Genomic DNA, 24,850 nt, shown 5'->3' with positions numbered 1-24,850 from the left:
AAACTATGATTCTGTTTTTTAAAATGTATTTTAGATGATAATGTTGGGTAAACGTGGGTGTATTACAGAGCAATGATGCCTTAGGGAGTGCCTGGAACTGGATGTATTATGTTCCCCTCATCATCATCGGATCCTTCTTCATGCTAAATCTAGTGTTGGGTGTCCTCTCAGGGTAAGATCTATCTATCTATCTATCTATCTATCTATCTATCTATCTATAGGGCTGGGCAGTATGAAGGTATATATAGTGACAAGGGTATAAAGTGCCTACTGTTAGAGATTTTGCTATATTGTTTTGCGGTATATAAATATATCAACGTAGCACAATAGCCTACTTAAAGTTATATACACGTTATATACATGTGAGTGTTCATGCAAGAATGAAAAAATAAAGAGTTAATTAGAGTTATTAATGCAATAAGCTGTGAAAGCAAACTCTCTGACAGCATGTAATTTGCTCATTTTCTTTCAGATCTTATTGCGCTTTAATAGTCAGATACACACACAATTTTGTCAAAATTCCCATTGTGGGGAGTATTCACATAAACACAGTTAAAATTTGATTCATTCAATGAAGACTATTTAGTGTTTTAGGTATATGCTTGATTTTTTTTTTTTTTTTAGTAATTCTTACTGTTAAACCAACTGTAGCTGAACAACTTAGGCTATCTTCACACTTGGCGTCTTTTTTGAAGCTGCCAGCATCTGTTTTACATTATAATCCTATGGAGTAAACCGTGTTTTCTAAAAAGTCCTGAGCGCTTTTTAAAACGCCGCCAGCGGCGTCTTTTACTTCAGCTCAGAGCGTCTTTTCAAGTTGAAAAAAGTTCAACTTTTTTAAAAAAAAACGTCAAGCGCCTTTTTGACAGCTGACCATGACAAGCGAGTGGCGAGTCGTTTCCATAACAAAACCAACGAGGAAAAAGGAGAAGATAGCAGGTAGACAGATCGTACTGTTTTCAGAGCACAGGGAGATGTATGATATGACTACAAAACTCTATCTAATCTAAAATATGCCGCAAATGTCGCACTCCCACAAACGTCGCTGTGAACCGACATTACCCTTCCTGTTAACTTCAAAAGCCAACGATAACTTCAAAAGCTGACATTTCTGCAGCACACAGCGCTAGGCTACCGTTGCAGCTGTTGTTATAGCAACAAAAGATGCCCTCTGCCTCTATTTGTAACCAAAACGCTGCCAGCTTTTTGTATTTTACAATTTTTTTATTTTTTTCCTTTTTTTTGTAATTCATAAGTTGAAAAAAATGTATCATGCTATGTCAGTCATTAATCTATCTTTCATTTGTATAAAACAATGTTCGTAAATAAGTTTTTGATTAGTAAGTTGCTGACTGTACAGGTGTCTTATTGTCTGCCTGTCTGTCTTACTCCACCACCCCGCCCTCAAGTGAGTTTGCCAAAGAAAGAGAGCGTGTGGAGAACAGGAGCGAGTTCCTCAAGCTCAAACGTCAGCAGCAGATTGAGAGAGAGCTCAACGGATATCTGGAGTGGATCTGTAAAGCAGGTATGCGTATATAAACACAAGTATAGATATTAATTTCCTGCTGAATGTAATGACTAATTTGGACCTCTTGGTGTTTTTGCATATAGAAAATTCAAGTGAAATTACTGGAAACTTAAAATCTAGTTTATCTATGCTCTCTCACTTTTTACAGAGGAAGTCATACTCGCAGAGGATGATGATGGCACTGGTAACAGTATAAATATTCCTGTTTGGTGCTGTTGATATGTAATGCATAAAATGCTCTAGGCTAATCATTGTCAGTGAATGTGTTTGTGTGCAGGATCTCGTCGCAGGCCCACCATAAAGAAAAACAAAGCTGACCTGTTAAATCCAGAAGAGGGAGAGGACCACATGGTAGACGCAGTTGGTAAGAATCATTCAGATCCTAAGGAAGACAACTCGTTTGATTAATTAAAATGTTTCTGTTTTTTGAAACACATAGTGGCTTACACTTAAAGACCCCATAGTATTCATTCCAGGTGTTGTGCTGCTATGTGTGTATATTCTTAGGCTCACCTTTTGCTCGTGGGAGCATAAAGAGCGGAAAGGGCGATGGGACCGGATTTGGCAAGAAAGAGCGACATCTTCGCTTCTTCATTCGAAAGATTGTAAAGACTCAGGCTTTCTACTGGACTGTCCTCAGCCTGGTGGGACTCAACACACTGTGCGTGGCTGCAGTACACTATGATCAGTCCGAGCTACTGTCAGACTTCCTCTGTGAGTTAACCTAAGCTGTTTGTTTTTACATTTGTTGTTGTAGGAGACATAATTTAGAATCTGGTCTGCATCCTGTCCCGATCTCCATTCGCAAATAGTTTTTGTATTTTCTACTTTTGCTGTCAGTAAACACCCTCCTGCCTCGCTTCTGTTTCCTTTTCTTCTACTTTATATGCCTTGTCTCTCTTTCTCTTTTTCTCCAGATTATGCTGAGTTCATTTTCCTAGGCCTCTTTATGTCAGAGATGCTGATTAAGATGTACGGACTGGGGACGCGCCCTTATTTCCACTCGTCATTCAACTGCTTCGACTGTGCCGTGAGTGCCCTTCTCTCTTTTGGCCCATTTAAAGTCTCACTTTCTCTCTCTTTTGCTTTTTTTACTCTGCCTCTGTTTTTAACCTCTGCAAGCCGCTGACCTACATTAGATGCAGACTTAAGTGCTTGTTAGCCAGTCCTCAGAGTGTTCCTTATTTGTTTTGGGATTTGGTTGTGTGCGGATTTCAGGTCATCGTTGGCAGTATATTTGAGGTGTTCTGGGCCATGGTGAAGCCGGGAACGTCCTTTGGAATCAGTGTGTTGCGAGCTCTCCGACTACTTAGGATCTTCAAAGTCACCAAGTGCGTTTAATTTAACCTCTGCGTCGTCCATTACAAAGTTTTGTCAGTTTTTTTGTTGTCCTTTTGGGATCTGAAGCAAGTCCAAGATTACAATGCTGATTTTTAATTTTTCATTTTCATTTTTGTGTGTACTATTTGTATAAAAATGCCACAATTTTAGTGTTTTTAATACTAGATCTCTTTCTGTCTTTTTCAGATACTGGGCATCTTTGCGTAATCTAGTAGTGTCTCTTCTGAACTCCATGAAGTCCATCATCAGTTTACTTTTCCTTCTCTTCCTCTTCATCGTGGTCTTTGCCCTTCTTGGGATGCAGCTATTCGGTGGACAGTTAGTATAGATCTACACCCGGCTGCCAACACCTTACTTAGTTTCTCAGTTAAATACAGATGACCAATAACTATGCATAGCATGTTGTTGTTGTAAAAGGCCATTTGATGTTTTCTTTTTTGCCAGGTTTAACTTTGAGCAAGGCACTCCTCCAACAAACTTCGATACTTTCCCTGGTGCCATAATGACAGTGTTTCAGGTAGGCCGGTTATGTTGGTTCAGCAGTAGATCTGTTCTAAAACCAAGTGAGCTGCCTGCATAGACAGCATTTTAGGGCATATACAGATAAAGAAAACAGTTTATTCTACTTAAATGAGCTCGTGTGTGCGGATCAAATATGCATGCAGTTCTGTTTTGTGTGTTAAAATAGACTATGTGTATTTCTCAGGTTCTGACTGGAGAGGATTGGAACGTAGTGATGTATGACGGCATTAAGTCTCAGGGAGGGGTGGACAAAGGAATGGTCTTCTCCATATTCTTCATTGTCCTTACACTCTTTGGCAACTGTATCCTTCTTAACCACACTCAAGCATTTTCATTACTGCATATGATACTGCATTTATTATAAATACAGTAAAACAGTAATTTTTAAGGATTATCACAATTTAAAATAACTTTTCTATTTTAAAATAATTCAAAATTTTGAGATTGCAAAGCTTGCCATTACTCCAGTCTTCAGTGTCACATGATCCTTCAGAAATTATTCTAATATGCTGATTTGGGGTTCAAAAAACAGTGTTATTATCAATGTTCATCAATTCTGCTTAATATTTTTGTGGAAGTTGTGATACTTTTTTTTCAGGATTCTTTGATGAATATAAAGTACAAATGATTTTTTTTAAATAGAATTTATACACACTTTGTAAACAAGGTAAAAGTCTTTACTGTCACTTTTGATCAAGTTAATGCGTCCTTGTTGAATATTAGTATTATTTAAAAAAAAAAAAGAAGAAGAATCTTGCAGAAAACTTAACACAGGTCAGGTTTTCACACAAAACAAACAAAACAAAATAAAATAAAATAGTGTGGGGAAATAACATTATTTCTTCTAAATATACTTGCACTTTACTTTACATACAAGAGGTTGTGTAATGATGAATTTGTCACTGCATGTTAATAACAAGCAGACTTTGTACTATTCATTTTCGACTGCCTTTGAATGCGATTTGAGTGTCATGTTTATTTAGCACTGTCCAATCATGATGGGGTCACAGGAAGACACACCTTATAAAACACAAGCATTGTCTTTCTAAAATGTTTCTTAACTCTGACCTCTCAGACACACTACTGAATGTATTCTTGGCTATCGCTGTGGACAACCTGGCCAATGCTCAGGAACTAACGAAGGTTAAACAGTTTCTCTGTCTAATTTCATGCTAATTTGTTTTTTTTGTTTTTTTCGTTTTTATTGATGCCCAACAATGGTTAGCGGCTGTCACTGCTGTATGTTTGTTTTATTTTTAGGATGAGCAGGAGGAAGAGGAGGCCACAACACAAAAGATTGCTCTCCAGAAAGCAAAAGAAGTGGCAGAAGTGAGCCCACTGTCTGCTGCCAACCTATCTATTGCTGCGTGAGTTACTCTACATGCTAACAAACAGCACTTTTTTTAATTAACCAGTTTTGTGCCCAAAAGTAATAGCTTGTTCAGAAACACACGTACCGTAGCAATGAAGCCATACCCAGTTTTTCTTAAATATTCATTGTCGAAAGGTGAAATTCTTACAAGACACCTGACACTCAGAGACACTCAGATGTAAATAACATGAATATGCATATGCAAATGAGCCCTAATACATTAATGTCTAAAACAGACATAATATAGTTCACACTTTAACTTTTTTATTGTAAGAGGCCATGTCTTATGTCACATAAATTTGATCTGGTACTGTAGCTGGTTTAAATACTTCTTGCCTAGCTTAGCTGAGTTTAGCATAGCCTGTCAGCTTAACTTTATCATCATATTTAAGTAAATCCACTTTAATTCACTTTTCAGCAGACTTGCTTAAACCTGCCTGATCACACAGTGTGTAACCCCCTTAGGACCATTTCTATTTTTGTTGTTAAAGGGATAGTTCACTCAAAAATTAAAACAACATACTTTGTTGTTCCAGATCCATATGATTTTAATTTCTTGCAAAGAATGCAAAAATAGGTATTTTGCAGGTCTAAGCAGCTCTTTTCCTTACAGTTGTAAAGCACACAGCAAACAGGCGCTGTCAAACCACAAAAAAGTCCAAAAAGTACCATAAAAGAACCATGAAAATGTCTATGACTATGTGAGTGTTAAAGGTATGCCTTAAAACACATTATGAAGTAAATTTGAAGTTGAACTACGATTTAATCTGTGGTGTCTGTATGCGATTTGTGGTTTTGTGTGTGATGCAAGAAGGCATTTGATTCCTCATTTGATTCCTCATTCGGTTACACTTTATTTTGATAGTCCACTTTAGAAATTCTACTAACTATAAGTAACTTTGTAACTACATGTCAACTAATTCTCATTAATGTGCAACTACATGTCTACTATCTCTCAGAGTAGGTTTAGGGTTAGTTGAATAAGTTGACATACTTGCAAAGTTTCTCATAGTCAGTATGTTGTATGTTGTGGACCCATCAAAATAAAGTGTTAGAAGATATTAAGCAGACAGTCTACTATTACTCTAATGACTGCTAGTTGACGTGCTGTAGTTGCAAAGTGACTTACTGTTAGTAGAACTATCGAAATAGTGTTATCCATCATTCTGTTACAAGAAGTGGTCAGTAATGTTTTTATTTTGTTGTGTACATATGTATATTACAATCAGCTAATACTTACACTGTGACCTAACCAGGCATGATGCAACGATTTTCCAGTGATACATTTTATTTTTCAACTCTGAGAGCAAAAATGCTGCATAATGTGACACAATCAAGCAGAATATATTTAATGCCAAAAACACCTGCCCACTCAGTCAAGATGAATGTGAACACTATTTAGAAAAAAAGAATCACAGTTGCCAAGTGCACTGGCTTTCAAGCAGTGATATTTGATTACTATAGCAAGATTTTACTTTCTGTTTCAGAAAGTCACATTTTAAGTGGCACATTTGACACATTAAGCTACGTCACATTGAACTTCCCATGCCACGAATAATGCACCTCCACTGAGTATGCTAAAGGGATGATGAAAAGTTTTTTTTTTTTTTTTTTTACATGTTTAGAGGTTCAGATAATTGGTTGTAATTTTAACTGTGTAGATTATTTCACTGAATTGTTATTGCTCATCGCCGGTTCAGGCTGCTATAACTTAAAATTATGCGTCTGTTAAATGGGCCAAATCTATGTATATAAGCCGTATTAATATCGGGTGGTCTAAAATGTGTTTATTTCATGGATATGTTAATTTTTGTTTTATGTAGTAGTAACATTATTCAAAGCTCTACTATCTGTAAGTTGCTCAGTAACTTTAGTTTTTAGTTTAGTTTTATAGTTGTAGAAATAATAGGTTTGTTTACCTCACAAATAGTGAATGAGCCACTTCACATATAGCTGGGGATATTTTCCATTTCGTCACTGCCCCCTTTTGTTACTTCGGATCTGAGATTTTATTGTTGTCACTTTATTGTGTCTGGTTAGGACATGGTGTTACACATTTATAGTAAAGATGTTTAGTGAATAAACAAAATCTGGTACTTACATGGTTAGTCAGATAAGTTTTGGGATAACTTGGCACAAAGCCGGAATTTGGTTGGCTGCCAGCAAGTAGGTTTAAGAAGTGAAATAATTCACCCTGGAAGTTAGCCGGTTTATGCCAAGTCATCCATAAACTTATCTGACTGATCAAGCAAGTCGCTATCAGTGAACGGGACACCTGTTCACTTTGTCAGCTGTTTTCTGTGATAGTTGTGGCAGCGTTGTTTTTATGTTCCTTGTTTCACCCCCCTCTCCTCAGAGTTACAGTAAAATCTGAACATATCGATGCCACAGACAGTTTACTGGACTGGTATTTATTCATTTACTTACTCATTTTTTTTGTTCTGTATCCCTTTTTCTTTTGCTTTCTGCCTTCCTTGTGTTTTTGTATGAGTGTTTTTATGTTTCCAGCTGCTGTAGCTGCAGTTTTATGTTGTAACACTCAGGCTGAGGTATTATTGGCTGTGATGACACACACTGTCTCTTCCACAGCAGCACTGCAAGCACAGGGCTGCTTGATTCGCTGTTTTGGTCTCAAACCATCTCTGCCTTCCTCTCTTCCTATCTGTCTGTCTGAACATTTCTCAGTGCTGTTGTTTAATATGTCATCACTCCCTTCACAGAATTCATGAGCCACATCCATGTTCTCTTGCTGGGGACTAAGGGACACTATCATTTCCTTTCACTTTGGGTCATTGCTCATAGATGCTTTAGGGGAGGAAAACAAAGGATTTTCTTCCTCCCTGGGTTAAAATTGTTCTCTGTTTCTGTCTCTCTGTATTTCTTTACTCTGTAGTAAAGAGCAACAGAAGAACTCAAAGGTTTCCAAGTCAGTGTGGGAGCAGCGCACAAGTGAGATTCGCAGACAGAACCTGATGAACAGCAGAGAGGCGCTTTACAATGAACTTGATGCAGAAGATCACTGGAAGGTCAGAGTCATATCATAGATCACAAATGAAGAGCGACGATGTTGTATTTCCTGTGTAGAGCACTATTTAACTGAAAACTATGAAACTAACAATAAAGAGCAACTAAATATTTAGACATTTAAAAATCAACCTACAAAAAACCTTTACCCACATCAAAAGTACAAAATTATTATTTAACTGTTACATTTTCATGTACTGAAAAATACATGACTTCTACATTATTGCAAATAAACGCTGTTCTTTTGACCTTTCTATTCATCGAAGTGTTTCCACAAAATTATTAAGCAGCACACCCATTTTGAACATTATAGGAAATAATACGAAATAATACAAAAAAAATTATTGTATATTAGAATAATTTCTGAAGGATCGTGTGACACTGAAGGCTGGAGTAATGGCTGCTGAAAATCCAGATTTGCCATTACAGGAATAAATTACATTTTAAAAAATAATTTTAAAATAAAAAACTTTTTTTAAAATTGTAATGACATTTCATAATATTACTGTTTTACAGTTGTAGTAATTTTAGAGTTATTAATTTAATTTTAGTTTCTGGAAATCGAGTCGTATCGTTTTCATATTCGTATGATTAATGGATATTAATCAAAACGTCCAACTTATACCTTATTAACGATACCTCATTAACGACTTGTCCAGCAAGCATTAAAACCAGTATGTTTTAACAATTTAAATTATTCCCGTGGCCACAGTAATACCGAATTGATTAGGTAATTTTTAGCATAGGTAAAGCAATCCTTGGCAAATAGTTTAAGACTTGAAAATCACATAGCACCAGACACAAGATTTCTTAACAAATCAAAGTTTATTTGCTACTCTACAACACTACTAAGCTAAAATAACACAAAACAGAATACGTACACACACATACATGCTGCAGGCAATGAATTGTTTTGATTTGAAGAGAGTTTAAGGTTCTAATGCTCGTTTTCAAGAATGCTCTAACTTCAAGCTGAGGGAGTCACAAGCAAGGAACTTTACTATCTTTACTCTTAAAGATGAATACAACCAGTTTCCAGCAGAATTATGGAGAATTATTTGATTACCCGCTCTGAGTTGTTTCATTCCTTTCCTGATTGAGGGAACCCCGGGTGCGGATTGGCTGCTGAAGTCGTCGTTGCGTGATGTCACTGGGGATGCCCTCTTGCAATTGGTTGGTTTCTCTGTGACTTGATGCTTAGGAAGTCTGGTTAGAGTTCTTTCGGCCTCAGGTGTTAAAGTTTCTTTGGTCAGATCTTTGAAGGCATGTGTGGATCCTCGCCAGATGGTGTATGGCTGAGATCGCTTAACAGCGCGATCAGATGAGGAGCCGAAATTTCAAACAGCGCGCGAGCAAGCAGCAAGCTTGGGCTGATTTCAGTCTGCCCCTTTTTCTGTTTGATCCAATCACAAGTGTTTCGGTAGGGTGGAGCCCCGCACGGCTCTGTTTTCCATGTGTAAATCCTCTGCTGAGTTATTTCATAAAATGAAGAACATATCCTAGCAGATTCCTATAAGTGTTTTAATCATACATTACGATGAGAAAAGTCAACTTTCATCCACACCAAATTTTTGCTAACGCAACTAGCTTTCATTCAAAATCAAACACCAAGTATTTTGCATACCCAAAGTACATATATCAATTTTATCTATTACGCGGTTAAGGAATAGATTAAACAATCCTAAATTCTAAATAATAATCACACCAAGCATGTGAAACTAAACAATAGTGATCGGGAAAACTTAGACATCAAGAGATTACAACAATAACATAGATTCCAATAACACAGCAAGCTTAATTTAATTTCATAAAATACAACCTGAATATATATTGTAAATATATTGTATATATTGCTTTTGAGTATATTGCTTTAATGGCAGCAGCAATTATTATTTGTCCTTTTGGGAACACTTATAAAGGTCCGATCTTCTTTGTTCTGCCAATAAGAAGAAAAGGCGCGTTTCTCTGCTGGGGAGAAACGGGAGGTCATGGGAATGTCACTCCGGATGGAGATCTGGTGATTTTCTTAGCTCGGACGTCTGTTGTAAAAACATCATCTTTGTTGATACCATCATTGAATTACGATCAACAGTTGCTTTGTACTGTTGATTATACGACTTTTATTTATGGTAAACCGGTCAGGAACAACATTGAAGGTTCTGTTCTAAATCCATTTCAGATGTTCCCTCAAATTTATCCTGGGTTTTAGAGGTCTCCTGAGATAAGGAGATTTAGGGCAGGATATCGGCCAGCCAGTCAAATGCAGATGCTGGGAGTGGAAGTTTTAACTCCTGCTAAGGAATGTGCTGTCTTGAAATTATTTTGTGTGTGTGTCCTGGTCTACTAGGCACTACACAGTCATAAATGCCGCCTTGGTGAGCATACTTTTTTGAAAAACATGAAAAAAAATGCTGAATTTGAAAAGATTTGTTTAGCTTTTTTGTTTTATTTTTAATTTATTCAGACAAAATAATATACAATTTTAATAACTTTTTGAAAATAACTTTCATATTAATCTCTGTGCTTTCCCAATTTACAAAAAGCAGATTTTATAACATATTAAGAAAGTGAATGGAGTCAACTCTGATTTTCAATTCACTGTCGTTTTTCTTGGGAAAGTAATTTTTTTTAACCAAATGTACATCAAAGTTTTATTTACTGTTGAGCCTACATGTATTGACCAAATCTGCTTTTCCTGTTTTTAGATGAACTACCACAACCGTCCTGACATGAAGACCCACTTGGACCGCCCACTAGTAGTTAATCCTCAGGAGAACCGCAACAACAATACCAACAAGCCCCGACCAGGTGAACCAAACCCCCAGGAGTTAAACCAGCAGCGGAGTGAAGAATACCTGCAACACCAGTCCAGATACCACCAACATCACAGCCATCATCATCACCACCACCACCACCACCACTCAAGCCGCCAATCCCTACACCACGTAGAGCTGGGGGAGGCAGGCTGCGATTGTGCCCAGAGAGGAGGCGAGGACGTTGGGGGCGCAGGGGAGCACAGGCAACCCCGACACCACCAGCACAGAAGGAGGGACGAGGATGGAGGGAGAAGACACAGAGAACACCACAGCAGAGGGGAGACAGGAGGAGAAGGGGAGGAGAGCCAAGAGAAGAGACAGAGGAGGCATCGCCATGGAAACCATGGAGATGGAGATGGAAGGAGGGATAGAGATCGGAGTCGACAGCATCGAGCTAGAAAGTGAGTGTTCTATGTTGTTCTGTGTTTCTTCAAAACTGTGCAGGGACTTAAATAATAACAAAGTGTTGTTATATTCAGTTCCTGATCCAAGGGTTATTATCATTAGCTGAAACTAAAACCATTAAAAAAACATTAACTGAAATAAAATTTGACATAAAACATTTTTTTTTTATTTCTGTTTTATTTCAGTTAGTTGGCAAGTTTCCATTGATGTACTAATATATAATGTATAACAAACTAAAATAGAACAGACATTTATTTTTTTATATAAACAACAAAATTACTGAACATTTAACTAAAATTCAAATAAAAACAAAAATAATAACTAATTCACAATATTAATAAATACTATAAAAGTATTTTACTAAAAAAATGTGGTTTGATACAGCTTACTGTAACTGTTGTTTCAGCTGTTAACCTCTTAACTCTCACTTTTTTTTTATTTTTAGAGAGGCTAGTTTATCAACAGCTCATCCAATTCAGCCAGGCCTTCCTCATGCAGAGAGCCAGTACAGCGAGGATCTGGACAACCTGCGAAATAGCAGCAAGATGGCCATCCACGACCCTGACCCCGACTTTTATTACCCCTACTGTGACCCAGAGCAGGCCAATAACCTGCTGAACCTGCGTGGCCCAGACTTCCATGACAGCAGTCTCATTCTGACTGACAGCAACAAAACCCCCAGCAAACCCGACCACACTGCCATAGATATGCCCCCAATTTACCCCTCTTTCAACGCCAAACTGCAAGGTGAGGGACGAATATGTGCATGTGTGATCACAGATAATTCTAGGAACATTTAAAGGCATTATTCACCCAAAAAAGATTTTTTTTTCACAGTGAAAGTCAAAAGTTCAGCTGTTTTTTGGACCTCATTCGCTTCCATTGTATGGACAAAAACAGCTTTCACAGTTTCGAAACATTCTTTCAGATATCTCATACAGATATCTTTCATTTATGACAACATGAGAATGAATATTCATTGTCTATGAGTAAAGGCCAAAGTATACTTTGTTTTTCGTATACGCTAAAAATGGATGGTGTGCATACAGTACGCAACTACAATTCTGGTGACTAAATTTGCGTCACGAGCACTGTATGCACACCCTCACATACGTGTAATAACCGAAGTATACTTTGGCCTTACGATGCATTTATGCGTGTTTGACTGTAAAAGCAAATGTGGTAATGTTTGATAATTGATTCCGTTTGTGAAATTCTGTGCACTTCCTTCTACCCACGTTCCCTTCATTGTGCAGTGAACAAGAATGCCAACACAGAGCCAGCTAAAGGAGAGAAGAAAGAGGAGGAGGAAGACAATGGTGGCGATGAAGATGGCCCCAAACCCATTCCCCCATTCAGTTCCTGTTTCATCCTATCCACAACCAACCCGTAAGTGTGTGTTCATCTGTATAAATGCATGTGTGCAAAGTATGTGTATTTATCTTAACCAATGTGAGTTTTCAGGTTTCGAAGATGTTGTCATTACATCCTGACGCTACGTTATTTCGAGATGTGTATTCTGTCAGTCATCGCTATGAGCAGCATTGCTTTAGCTGCGGAAGATCCGGTGTGGCCGGACTCACCTCGAAACAACGTAAGACAACTGTTCTCAATATTTTTGGTGTCCTAACCAACTTTTCTAGAAGTCATTTTAATGAATAATACATAAAGTGAAACTAAAAAATCTGACGCCAGACGTTTAAATGCATTTTCTTCCTGTTTTCTAGGTATTGCGTTACTTTGACTACGTCTTCACTGGTGTGTTCACCTTTGAGATGCTCATCAAGGTAAATTTAGCAGGAAATGACTTGTGTGGTTGCGTTTTAGCGTATCATTTTCTTTATTTGCTTTAATCCTCTGCTCTGTTTCAGATGGTGGTGTTAGGCTTGGTTTTGCATGAGGGCTCATATTTTCGTGACCTGTGGAACTTTCTGGACTTTGTAGTGGTTAGTGGTGCCCTGGTAGCCTTTGCCTTCACGTAAGTGCCCTTTATCCCACCATTTCCTGCCCTCGAAGTGCTGCCTGCTGCCCCTTATCATCTCTTCTGCCACCTTTTTGCCCCACTGCCACCCTGGAGCCTCGCCAGTACTCTCTATCCCTTTCTCTCTTGCTCTCTTCCTCTTTTCTTCTCCTGTCAGCACTGTGTGCCCTTCTTATAAGCTCTCTATCTCTATTTTTTTTGTCACTTTGCATTCTGTCTCACTCAATCAGCCACAAATATGAAGGCCTTTCTCACTTTGCACACACTCACACAAACACACACATCAAACTTTCTGTCAGGACAGGCCTGTCTGTTTCAATTCTCTCTCTGACCAATCAGCTCCCACAGATTTCTTCTTGGTAACACCTCTGTTTCTTTCCCATCCAACTCCTGCCTTTAGCTCTATGTGATGCACACAAACGTCTGCCCAACTTTCGCCATTCATCTTGTGTCTTATCTCATACTCAGTCCTTCTTCTTTGTGCTGAACAGTTTGTCAAAGCACCTTTCCTTTCATTCTTTAACCATGACTTCCATCAATACATGAATGCTTAATTCTCTGAAACAATAAAACCAACAAATGCACAAATGGGATCTTAGTGATATATCATTTGTTTTTCCTATGCAGAAATGGGATAACAAATGGACACTACTGCTCAAATCTCAGATTTGTGTCTCAGATTTATGACTAAAAGTCCCCACTAATCTCACATATCATTTTCTGAAGAGATCTTAACAATGTCACAGGCTGCGTTCGGTTTTCACAAGATACCACAGTTAGAGATTTCTATACCATCTCAAACATTTCAAATTCTCATCAGATTCTTCCAAGACCAAATAGTTTGAGCTATAACATCGACATATATTTTATCGCACATTAATTTTTATATGCGAGTAATTTTCTTATTTGTGTCTATTTTTATTTCTCCAAAGGAAGTTTGAGAGAAGTAGATAATAAAATCTAATCTAAATCTAATCTACTTTTACTACTTAGTCATTTTTTTTTTTTTTTTTTTTTTTTTTTATTCCATGACTCCTAATATGTAAACTACTTTTAAATAAATCTGGTCTACTTTTACTATGAAATCTATTTCATTTATTTTTATTTTGCATTTTATCTACCATTGCACAAAATGTAAAACAAAAATAACTTTTACTAAAGCCCGAGACACTGCACGATTTTCGGCTGTCCCAGACGAAAGATTGGCATCGTGAAACAATCGTGACAAATCAGAAATCGCCGCGATTGTTTCACAATGCCAGTCTTTCATCGAAAATCGTGCACTGTATTAATTTATTTAGTGGAATGTTAGTTAGTTTTAGTTGAATTTTTAATAAAAAAAAATGTTTTTATAATAATCTCCAAAAGTGGTTAAACAAGCAAAATATTTGGTTTGTTGGAGTGTCAAGGCTCTTTTCCATCCGTCATTACTCCAAATGTTCAAATGTTCACCATAAACCTGTCCCCTCACACTTTCCCTCTGCTGAAAAGGGTAGTTTTGAGCCCTTTGGGGCCCAGTGGGGGTGAGGGGTCGCCAGGCACCTGTAGCCCTTTAGTGCCCAGGCGGTTCCCATGTCTGGATCAGCGAGAGCCCATCCTGCCACAGGTACTCTGGTTTCTTTCCTTTGCACGGCCTGGGGGAGCAGCAGCTTGGGGATATAACGAGGCTGGTTGAGGAATAAAGCTGAACCCTAGAGCGGGAAGATCAGCTAGTCACTAAGAAAGGAGAACGAGTAAACGCCGCTGATGGGGCTCTGAGCGTGGAATGATTTTTACTCTTGTTTAGCCCTGCATGTATGATCTAGTACATCCTCCTCAGTCCCGTAGGCCAGATTACATACATGTGTATACAAGGCACGTTTTTCATACTGTATTTATAAGAATATGTAAGGATTGCAGTGTTTCTTAAATGACAAACTGTAACACTTGTGGCATTAAAAGTGTCTGCACACTTCTAAATAAGGGATTAGAATGTACTTATGCTGATATTATTATAAAAAAAAAGAAAAAAAAAAAATAGATTTAGGTAAATAAATATCTCATGAACAGTTTCAGAACTGTTTCGATTTTATGTATGCATTATGCTATTTCTCAAGCTTACTTAACCTTAAAGGCAATCCACTTGCAAGTTACCGAATGTAATATAGTATTATTATTATTATTATATTCTACATTTTAACTTTGGAATTGCATTGTTATCTAACCAATAACCTTACTTCGTTGTTTGTCAAAATGTTTTGTCTTTAACACTTTGCCATCCAGACTTCTTTAAAAGCAACATGGAGACTGAGGAAGGTGGACATGATTATTTACATCACTCAAACTATCAGCATACATGGTGGCATCAAATGTAATATTTAAGGCTAATTGTTGTATTTTTAAACAATATATTAATATATACATTATTGTTCAAATGTTTGGGATCAGTTTGTTAAAGAAATTAATATTTTTATTCAACATGGACGCATTAGATTTATCAAAAATTAGAGTAATTACATTTATAATGTTACAAAATATTTCTGTTTCAAATAAATGCTGTTCTTTAGAACATTTATTCATCAAAGAATGCTAGAAAAAAATTATCAGGTTTATTTTAAATTGTATATTGTTGTTTTTACTGTATTTTAATCAAATCAATGCAGACTTGCTGAGCAAAACGTTTAAAAATTGTACATTGTCCAACGTTTTGAACAGTATTGTATTTATTTTATGTAATCAATTCATTCATATTATTTATTGATATAAAACTCTAATGATTTGATAGGTTTTGGTTTAATTTTTTTCTGTACTTATTGAAATATTAGCAAAAAGAAGGCACTTAGTATGCTGATATGAATGACTGTGTGTTCGCTGAACGCCTGTAGTGAAACCTATCAGCTCGTATCTTCACATACACATGGCCCGATAGGTTTAAACCCTGCTTTGAGTTAAAAATCACTCCACACGCAGCACCCAATTTTCATCCCCATCCCCTGACCTTAAACTAAATGAAGCCTCTCCACCATATCAACCCTATTTCTGTCCTGTGTCACTTACTGTTCTCATTCCTAAAAACAGTTCTTCCCCCATCCTATCCCCTTCACCTTTCCTTTCCTCTTCTTTCCTGTCCTCTTCTCTCCCTCCATCAGCACTAAGCTTCCTTGGACAGATTCCAGCTGTCAAGGTGTTTATCATTTGGGCCTCCATTTGTTGAGTCTGACAAAGTGAGTGAAAAAGAGAGACCAAAAGATATGTGGAGAGATAGAGAGAACAAGCAATATAGAAGGATATGTTAAGGAAAATGGAATATAAGAAAAGAGGACTCCAGGTTGACAGTTGCTCCTTATTAACTGGTGTTTTTGGCGTTCGTTCATCTTTTGTCCTTCATCTGTTGTTGTTTATCTCATTCTCTCTCTTGCACTCACACACACATGAAATGAAAGGTTATGCCCTTTCATTATTACCTGTGATTATTTACTCTCTGCCATATTGTTTCAAACCTGTGCTTTTTTTTAAGTTGTATTTTGTCACATGCTAAAATTAACAATATGCAGGTTTGATACAATATGAGGGTGAATGTAATTTTGGGTGGACAATTTTTATTCTCTCCACTGCCTGATGCTTTCTAATTGGGTGCATTCTGGGTATAGGCATGGACACATGACACACAAGCATCTCAGATTACCCAGAATACCTTGGTTAGGTGGAGAAAAGGCTTGCTTATGTATTACAGTTTCACAATAAGAACAAAATGACTCAACAAATGATTATGCTTTTGCCACCTTCATTCTTAGAATGAAGTCAATACAAATACCTGAGAAGCATGTTACCCAATAACCGCTGTAGATTTGAGTTGAGGACTGAATGTGCTGTTTGATAGTTACTGAAACAAATACCATCTCACACTGCCACCTTGAGGCGACTGAAGTGTGGCGGCCATTTTGGCTCCACTGCAATCAGTTATGGATTCCACCTCCATTCCGGCTCGAGTGTCTGATACAGTGTGCTAAGGTGTCGAGAATCTCCTCCTGCTTTCAGAGTTGGCATGGCAGAGGGAGGATTCTCCTCTACTGCAGTAGGTTGTCCTAATCTATAAGTGTGACAAGTTTGAATCCTCAGTTATTGATTGGGTACAGGCCCAGAGTAAAGACCTGCCAAATACCTGGCAGACATTAGTGTATGAGAATGATTCTGTCAGTCAATACGAAAAAGAGCAGCAGACTCAGGTGTGTGTGTGTGTCTGTGTCTGTGTCTGTGTGTCTGTGTGTGTGTGTGTGTGTACATACACACAAAATCTGGGCATATTTGTATCCGTGTACAGTACAATCTTGCATCCAGATTAAAAATAAGTGTGCATAGGCAACAAATAGACTTTCTAGAGGAGAGATCAGATGCTCCAGTACTCATTATGTAACACTACAGTGGTAAGTGCTGATCTTTTCTCAGATAATGAGCTTGGTTATGAAATAAACAGATAGATATGATCTCATCTCAGATCTGTATACTACTTATTCTTATCAGACCTCTCAACAGCTTTCAAACATTTTAAGAATTCTGTCTGGATTTATAACGAATTGACCCTTTGCTAAGCCCCTCCCTAGCATTACTGGCCAACCTGCCTTAGCAAGTGTTAAACGACAGCAGTTTATAGACAATTTTAAACAAATATGCAAAGAAGCATATGTGGATGTTTTTCCTGCATAGTTCAGTAAAAATGCTTTTCAGTAAAAATCTCTTTTTCATTTTGTAAAGCTTATGTGAGCAGCTAAGAGTAATCAAGTAGATGGTGCTTGGCAACGGTCAATTATATTATATATATGTGACCCTGGACCGCAAAACCAGTCTTAAGTGTCAGGTTTTCGAAACTGAGATTTATACATCATCTAACATAAATAAGCTTTATATTGATGTATGATTTGTTAGGATCGGACAATATTTGGCCGAGATACAACTATTTGTACATCTGGAATCTGAGGGTGCAAAGAAAAATCAAAATATTGAGAAAATCACCTTCAATAATGAAGTTTTGATATATTTACAGTAAGAAATTTACTAAATATCTTCATGGAACATGATCTTTACTTAATATCCTAATGACTTTTGGCATAAAAAAAAAATCGATCATTTTGACCCATACAAGTGTATTTGTGGCTGTTGCTGCAAATGTACCCCAGCGACTTAAGACTGGTTTTGTGGTCCAGGGTCACATATGTCTATAGAATTTTTAAATACATGATTTAAAGATGCATTAAGCAAAGTTTCAATATTAACACCTATTGGACAAATCACCCAAAAGCATCTTGCAATAATTAGAATAGAGGTGTAAAACATTGCTTAGTGCATCTTTAATTTGGTTTGATTTTGTTTGTACTTCTAAATATCTGAACATGGGGGCTTTCAACTCTTTAAATCATTCGCTGAGGTTTTTTTTGCTTGGTCCTTTTTCTCTGTCTGTCTGTCTCTCATATTGATGTTGTTCCTCTGCCAAGCCACTCCCAGTATCTTGTTTCTTTTTCTGTCTCTCTTTCTGTTTTTTTCTGTGTGTGTATTCCTCTCTTTTCTGTCTCTTTCTCTCTTCCGCTGTCTGTCTCTGACCCTCTCTTATGTCTACGCCTTGGTGACCAACAGGAGCCTGTCTCGGTAAAGTCTCCCCTCCTTATTGTCGCACGGCTACCGTCCAGCTCACGTGATGGCTTCTCTCTCTTTCTTTCTTTTTCCCTCCCAACCATCCTCCCTTCCTCTTTGCTCATCTGCTCTGGTTCTCTCCATTCCACTGCTTGTTTTATTCTTACATTGGTTCTAATGGGTCCGTCTGTGGACCTAAACAACTGAACACAAAGTTACAGAAGAGATCACACTTTTGCACACTGCTTACGGTACTGCTCAACCATCTCTGAGCACACTCAGGAGTGAGTAATTGATTATTGGTAACCTGGACCGTTTCCAATGCTCCGACTCAATCAATCTGCCATGAACTGGTCAGTCTTCAGCTGGGACTTGCCTGGAAGTTCATAGCTAAAGACAGCTGTTTTGGCCGCTTGATTGAAGAGTTCTCTGTTTGTGTTTGGGACCTGTGTAATTACTTTAAAAATACCTCTGCCACATTCACAAGACTGATCCTTGGGTCAATAAGGATTCATCCTTGACGGCTAACACTGTCTACACTGGGCGCATATGGCGCAAAATCTTAGACTATACTCTAGAAGCCCCAGTTGTGGATTTCATTAATGGACACTTTTATTTTTTTATTACTCGAACCATCTATCTAAAATAAAATACCTCTATTTACATTTTTACTGTTAATGTTTTTAGTTCTGTATTTAAATATCCTCATTATTAACATCAGTATTTATTAGTATATGGTTTTTTTTTTATTGAAATGCCCCCTGCCTGCATTTTTTACTATGAATTGTATTAGTTATATATTTAAACAATCTCATTATTTATCTATTATCAGCCTCACTATTTATATATCTAACATTGTTTTAATGCTGGATAAATAAATAGTAATTAATTAATTAATTTAATATTTTATTTTTATTCTAAAATAACCCTTGGAATAAAATAACCCTTACTCCGAATTTTATTAGTTATATCTTTAAATAACCTTATTATTATGCCTTTGTTCATTTTTTTACATACACACACACACACATATATACATATATATATATATATATATATATATATATATATATATGTTAGTAAATATTTTGGGATAAGCAATTTGATGAATCCAGTGTAGACAGACTTTGGCCAATGTGATGCTAAACATTAAGTTCTTCAAAATGGCCAGTTCAAAATCCTTCAAAATGGCCAGCATTTCTTGAATATCTTGTTAAAATCCAAATGTGCTTTGGAGGCAGGAGGTTTATGAACAGTTCTTTCCTTTTGTTTCCTTATTGGTTTGAATGCAATGAAATGTCCTTGGAACTTGTCTTCGTCTCCTGGTTTGAGCTTCCTCAAGTTCTTCTAGGGACAAGATACAGTTGGACTCAAGTCCGCTAGCCTTCTGCATCTCAGTGAACCCCCAGTCTTGTCATGTTACCTACGATTAACACAAACAGCCTCCATATCCCAGACCTCCATTCCCCTGTCTGCTCTAACACAGCTAAAAACCAAAAAAAGAAAGAAAGAGGTTTGGCTTGGCATTGCACCGGAAAATGCCTGACAGTTTTGATACTGTTGAATGTGTTATGCTTTTTGAATGTCTACAGAAGGTAACGAATTGACCGAAACCCTGCTATGGTTGTGAATCTGAAGACTTGCCTGAAGAAAAAAAAACATTCCACAAAACGAATTATTAATACATATAGATACTGTGGTATTAACTGTTGCATGGTGATATAGAAACTATCTTCTACAATAAGAGCAAGTGGAAGCCCAAGAAATGGTCTAGAAGTAAAATGTGTTGAAGAAGGTCTGTCAAGAAGTCCTTATCTGTCTTTATGTCTCACCATGCAGCATGTTGATGTCCTGTTGTTTGCCTCCAATCCACAGGGGGAGCAGTAAGGGGAAAGACATAAGTGTCATCAAGTCTCTGAGGGTCCTAAGGGTGCTACGTCCGCTCAAGACCATCAAACGTCTCCCCAAACTAAAAGTACTGTCAAAGTCACACGCACCTACACAGCGATGTTACATGTTATCGCACCATCTTGTTTTGTTAGACAACTTAGCGTGCTATACTCATGTGTCTTTCTCCCAGGCGGTGTTTGACTGTGTAGTGAATTCTCTGAAGAACGTGTTGAACATCCTCATTGTCTACATGCTGTTCATGTTCATCTTCGCTGTGGTGGCCGTGCAGCTTTTTAAGGGACGATTCTTCTACTGCACCGACGAATCTAAAGAATTCGCCCGTGACTGCAGGTAAGTGAAGATGACTTACAATGAAAGATTTGTGATTTCTTTTAGTTTACACTGGCAGCCAAATGTCAAAAATGGACATTTAGCAAAATGGCGTAGCAAAATGGTCCACAATAATACATGTATACTCGTCCTCCATCCTTAAGAAAAAAGCCTGATTGCTGAATTGTTAATATGCGTTTTTGTTTCAGGGGCGAATATTTGGTGTACGAGCGCAATGAGGTGAAATCGCAGAAGCGGGAGTGGAAGAAGTACGATTTCCACTACGACAACGTGCTTTGGGCCCTGCTTACTCTCTTTACTGTGTCCACCGGAGAGGGATGGCCACAGTGAGTTGACTTGCTCACAAATCTCTAGTGGCTTATTATCTCTCCTTTTATATCATCACCTCTCTTTGTCGCTTCTCTTTCAGGGTGTTGAAGCACTCGGTGGACTCCACTAATGAGGACCAGGGCCCGAGCCCGGGGTACCGGATGGAAATGTCCATCTTTTACGTGGTGTACTTCGTTGTCTTCCCCTTCTTCTTCGTAAACATCTTTGTAGCTCTCATCATCATCACTTTCCAGGAGCAAGGAGACAAGATGATGGAGGACTACAGCCTCGAAAAGAATGAGGTATTTGCATATTTATTCGCTTAAGTAAACCAGCAAACATGCCTAAATTAAACCAAAATTTAAGGCAACATCTGAAAAATCCTTCAATCCCATAGTGCATCCCAAGTGTTTAGTGTTACTCATTGCTAAAAAGTAGTTCAATAAGAAATAGTTTCATGTAATTAAAAGGATAGTTCACCCAAAAATGAAACTTCTGTCATTTATTACTTGTTGTTCCAAACCCTTAAAGGAACACTCCACTTTTTTTGAAAATAGGCTCATTTTACATCTCCCCTAGATTTAAACAGTTGAGTTTTCCCGTTTTTGAATCCATTCAGCCGATCTCCAGGTCTGGCGGTATCACTTTTAGCGCAGCTTAGCATAGATCAGTGAATCGGATTAGACCATTAGCATCTCGCTCAAAAATGATAATTTTCCTATTTAAAGCTTGACTCTTCTGTAGTTACATCGTGTGCTAAGACCGACGGAAAATGAAAAGTTGCGATTTTCTAGGCCAATATGGCTAGGAACTATACTCTCATTCCAGCTTAATAATCAAGGAACATTGCTGCCGCAATGATATTACACAGCGCCTGAAAGTATTCCCTAGCTATATCATAACTAGTTACCTAGCTTGGGACTACTTTCAGGCGCTGCATAATATCATTGCGCCTGCTGCACCCATGGTACGGCAGCAAAGTTCCTTGATTATTACGCCAGAATGAGAGTATAGTTCCTAGCCATATCGGCCTAGAAAATCGCAACTTTTCATTTTACGTCAGTCTTGGTACACGATGTAACTACAGAAGAGTCAAGCATTAAACAGGAAAATCCGGTCCAATCCGATTCACTGATCTATGCTAAGCTGCGCTAAAAGTGCTACCATCAGACCCGGAGATCGGCTGAATGGATTCAAAAACAGGAACTCTAGGGGAGTTTTAAAAAAAATTCAGCTGTTTAACTCTAGGGGAGTTGTAAAATGAGCCTAGTTTAAGAAAAGTGGAGTGTTCCTTTAAGACCTTTGTTCATCTTCGGAACACAAATTTAGATATTTTTTATGATATCCGAGAGCTTTCTGACCCTGCATAGACAGCAACGCAACTACCATGTTTAAGGCCCAGAAAGGTAGTTAGGACATCGATATAATAGTCACTAAATGTGACATCAGAGGTTCAACCATAATTTTATGAAGTTATGAGAAGACTGTGTTGAAGACTGACAGAAGAGAAGAAATTGTTGAATAGCTTCATAACATTATGGGTGAACCACATTGACTATTTTAACAATGTTCTTACAACCTTTCTGGGCCATAAAACATTTCAGTTGTGTTGCTGTCTATGCAGGGTCAGAAAGCTTTTGGATTTCATCAAAAATATCTTTAATTTGTGTTCCAAGGATGAATGAAGGTCTTACAGGTTTGGAAAAAAACATTTTCTTTTCTGGGTGAGCTATTCCTTTAAGAAAGTGGTATTTCAACCAATATTTTGTGATCATAAGCAAAACAAAGTTGGCTATTTCGTCTTTTATGTTATTTTTGACAAGTTTAATTTATGAAATTATAATTTTTATCACAAACTCTAGGAAATAGCAGACTGCTATTATTTTATTTATATATATATATTACTTTTTATTGAAGAATATATTTAGATTTTTAGTAATCTGCTCCCTAAAATAGATTGATAGATATCTCAACAATGGTTTGAAGAAAGAAACAATAATTATATCGTAAGAAAACTGCTGTGATTCAGCTGGTCACATTTGTGCACTCATATCTCCACAGTTTTACTATTCACTTCTCTCTCCACAGCAACAAACATGTAATGTGATACATCAAATGCTTCTTTCACTGTTTTCTGTTGTTCTGTGTCTTCTAGAGAGCCTGTATTGATTTTGCTATAAATGCCAAACCTCTAACGCGGCACATGCCTCAGAACAAGCAAAGCTTTCAGTACCGAATGTGGCAGTTTGTGGTGTCACCTCCGTTTGAGTACAGTATCATGGCTCTCATTGCGCTCAACACCATCGTCCTTATGATGAAGGTACAAGCTTCTTCTTCCTCCCTTAGCATCAGTAATGTCCTTGTGCATCCGGTAGGGTCTGAATTTTCTTTGTGCATTTCCAGTACCATGGGGCCCCTTCGATGTATGATATAGTCCTGAAGAACCTGAATATAGTGTTCACCACACTCTTCTTCATGGAGTGTGTTCTGAAAATCATTGCCTTTGGTCCCCGAGTAAGTCTCTCTCTAATCACATTCATACATCCAGCTCTTTCTAGCATTACTCATCGCACCTAAAGATATCACCCATTATTAATTCATATGTCCTGTGATTTATTTAGACCTGAGAGTTTTGAAACATTTCTTCTTTTAACCCATTTAGAAAAACATCTTTCTAATGCACTTGTCGGTCTGTATCCTTTTGTTTCTCTGCAGAATTATGTCCGAGATGCTTGGAATATTTTTGATTTTGTGTCTGTTATCGGCAGCATTACTGATATTTTGGTGACAGAGCTATGGGTAAGTGCACTTTTAGACAAGTTTCAAAAGCAAATGCAGATTGCATCTTGATTCATGTTGAAACTGAATGGCCAGATTTGAATATAACCACTTGTAAATAAATACTCATTTTAAGACCAGTAAATGCATCTCTTTCGACCACTTCCCTTTTTTGAGGGACAGTAAAAAGTTTTATTCTCATGCACATAAATATTTAAGTACTTAATGTATGTGTTTAAAATATCATCCTATTGCAGAATTCTTCATACTGTGTTTAATAAGCAAAATTTAATTGTAACAATTATGTGGTAAAGGTGACTTGGCAGCAAAATGTTAAAACTTTTGTTATTTGAATATTTACCTGTTTAATCCTCCACATCATGTGTTCATTCTATTGCCATTCTAAGTGTTGTGTGTATTTGTACGGGTTTTTGTGTGTAAATGTCAGTGTTTGAGTGTGTATTCGTCCTGGTGTTGTGTCTCATCGGTGCCTAGGGTGCTCTGTCTGTAAAAATGAGACAGAGACAGTTTACTCTGATGTGTTACACTGAAGTTTTTGGGCTCTCCCAGTGGTCACACATTATATGATGTGAATTGTTATATAACTTTTATATAAAATTTGTCCATATAACTTTCAGTATAAACCATATATTTATATATTATCGAATGTATTAATATTTTTTTATTAACTTTCTTTATCATTGGAATTTTTTAATGTGTTTGTCATTTTATATTTCTTTTTACTCCTATATAATTTAGTTTTATAAATTTTAAGTAATTTAACTTGGTTAATAATTGTTTATTAAAACTAAAACTAAGTAATTATTAGTTATTAACTAGAGTTATTATTTGCCAGGTTATTTATTTATTAGCCTTATATATATCCTGGTATATACACATAAATACATACTAGGCTTTTTATCTAATAT

The 24,850-nt window shown here is 37.2% G+C and overlaps 1 protein-coding gene across 1 annotated transcript in view; it reads left to right on the top strand.

The window, feature by feature from the left end:
* The window catches only part of LOC306856918 (voltage-dependent P/Q-type calcium channel subunit alpha-1A-like), a gene marked incomplete at its 3' end in the record, with an annotated part of 134,325 nt that overhangs the window by 76,313 nt on the left and 33,162 nt on the right, over positions 1-24,850 (top strand). The window contains exons 8-33 of the mRNA XM_079396470.1: positions 69-172; positions 1,410-1,525; positions 1,677-1,718; positions 1,806-1,892; positions 2,036-2,242; positions 2,446-2,558; positions 2,747-2,859; positions 3,056-3,187; positions 3,314-3,386; positions 3,576-3,693; positions 4,467-4,534; positions 4,652-4,758; positions 7,657-7,789; positions 10,493-11,004; positions 11,454-11,755; positions 12,265-12,397; positions 12,473-12,602; positions 12,736-12,795; positions 12,880-12,986; positions 20,469-20,568; positions 20,674-20,834; positions 21,023-21,160; positions 21,244-21,445; positions 23,299-23,463; positions 23,547-23,657; positions 23,859-23,942. Of these exons, the coding sequence (XP_079252596.1) occupies positions 69-172; positions 1,410-1,525; positions 1,677-1,718; positions 1,806-1,892; positions 2,036-2,242; positions 2,446-2,558; positions 2,747-2,859; positions 3,056-3,187; positions 3,314-3,386; positions 3,576-3,693; positions 4,467-4,534; positions 4,652-4,758; positions 7,657-7,789; positions 10,493-11,004; positions 11,454-11,755; positions 12,265-12,397; positions 12,473-12,602; positions 12,736-12,795; positions 12,880-12,986; positions 20,469-20,568; positions 20,674-20,834; positions 21,023-21,160; positions 21,244-21,445; positions 23,299-23,463; positions 23,547-23,657; positions 23,859-23,942 (3,618 nt within the window). The remainder of the gene's footprint in view (positions 1-68; positions 173-1,409; positions 1,526-1,676; positions 1,719-1,805; positions 1,893-2,035; positions 2,243-2,445; positions 2,559-2,746; positions 2,860-3,055; positions 3,188-3,313; positions 3,387-3,575; positions 3,694-4,466; positions 4,535-4,651; positions 4,759-7,656; positions 7,790-10,492; positions 11,005-11,453; positions 11,756-12,264; positions 12,398-12,472; positions 12,603-12,735; positions 12,796-12,879; positions 12,987-20,468; positions 20,569-20,673; positions 20,835-21,022; positions 21,161-21,243; positions 21,446-23,298; positions 23,464-23,546; positions 23,658-23,858; positions 23,943-24,850) is intronic.

This window comes from Barbus barbus (genome assembly GCF_936440315.1).
Source record: "Barbus barbus genome assembly, chromosome: 37".
NCBI lineage: Eukaryota > Metazoa > Chordata > Actinopteri > Cypriniformes > Cyprinidae > Barbus > Barbus barbus.
The sequence above is the reverse complement of the archived record's forward strand: the minus strand, read 5'-3'. Positions and strand labels throughout refer to the sequence as shown.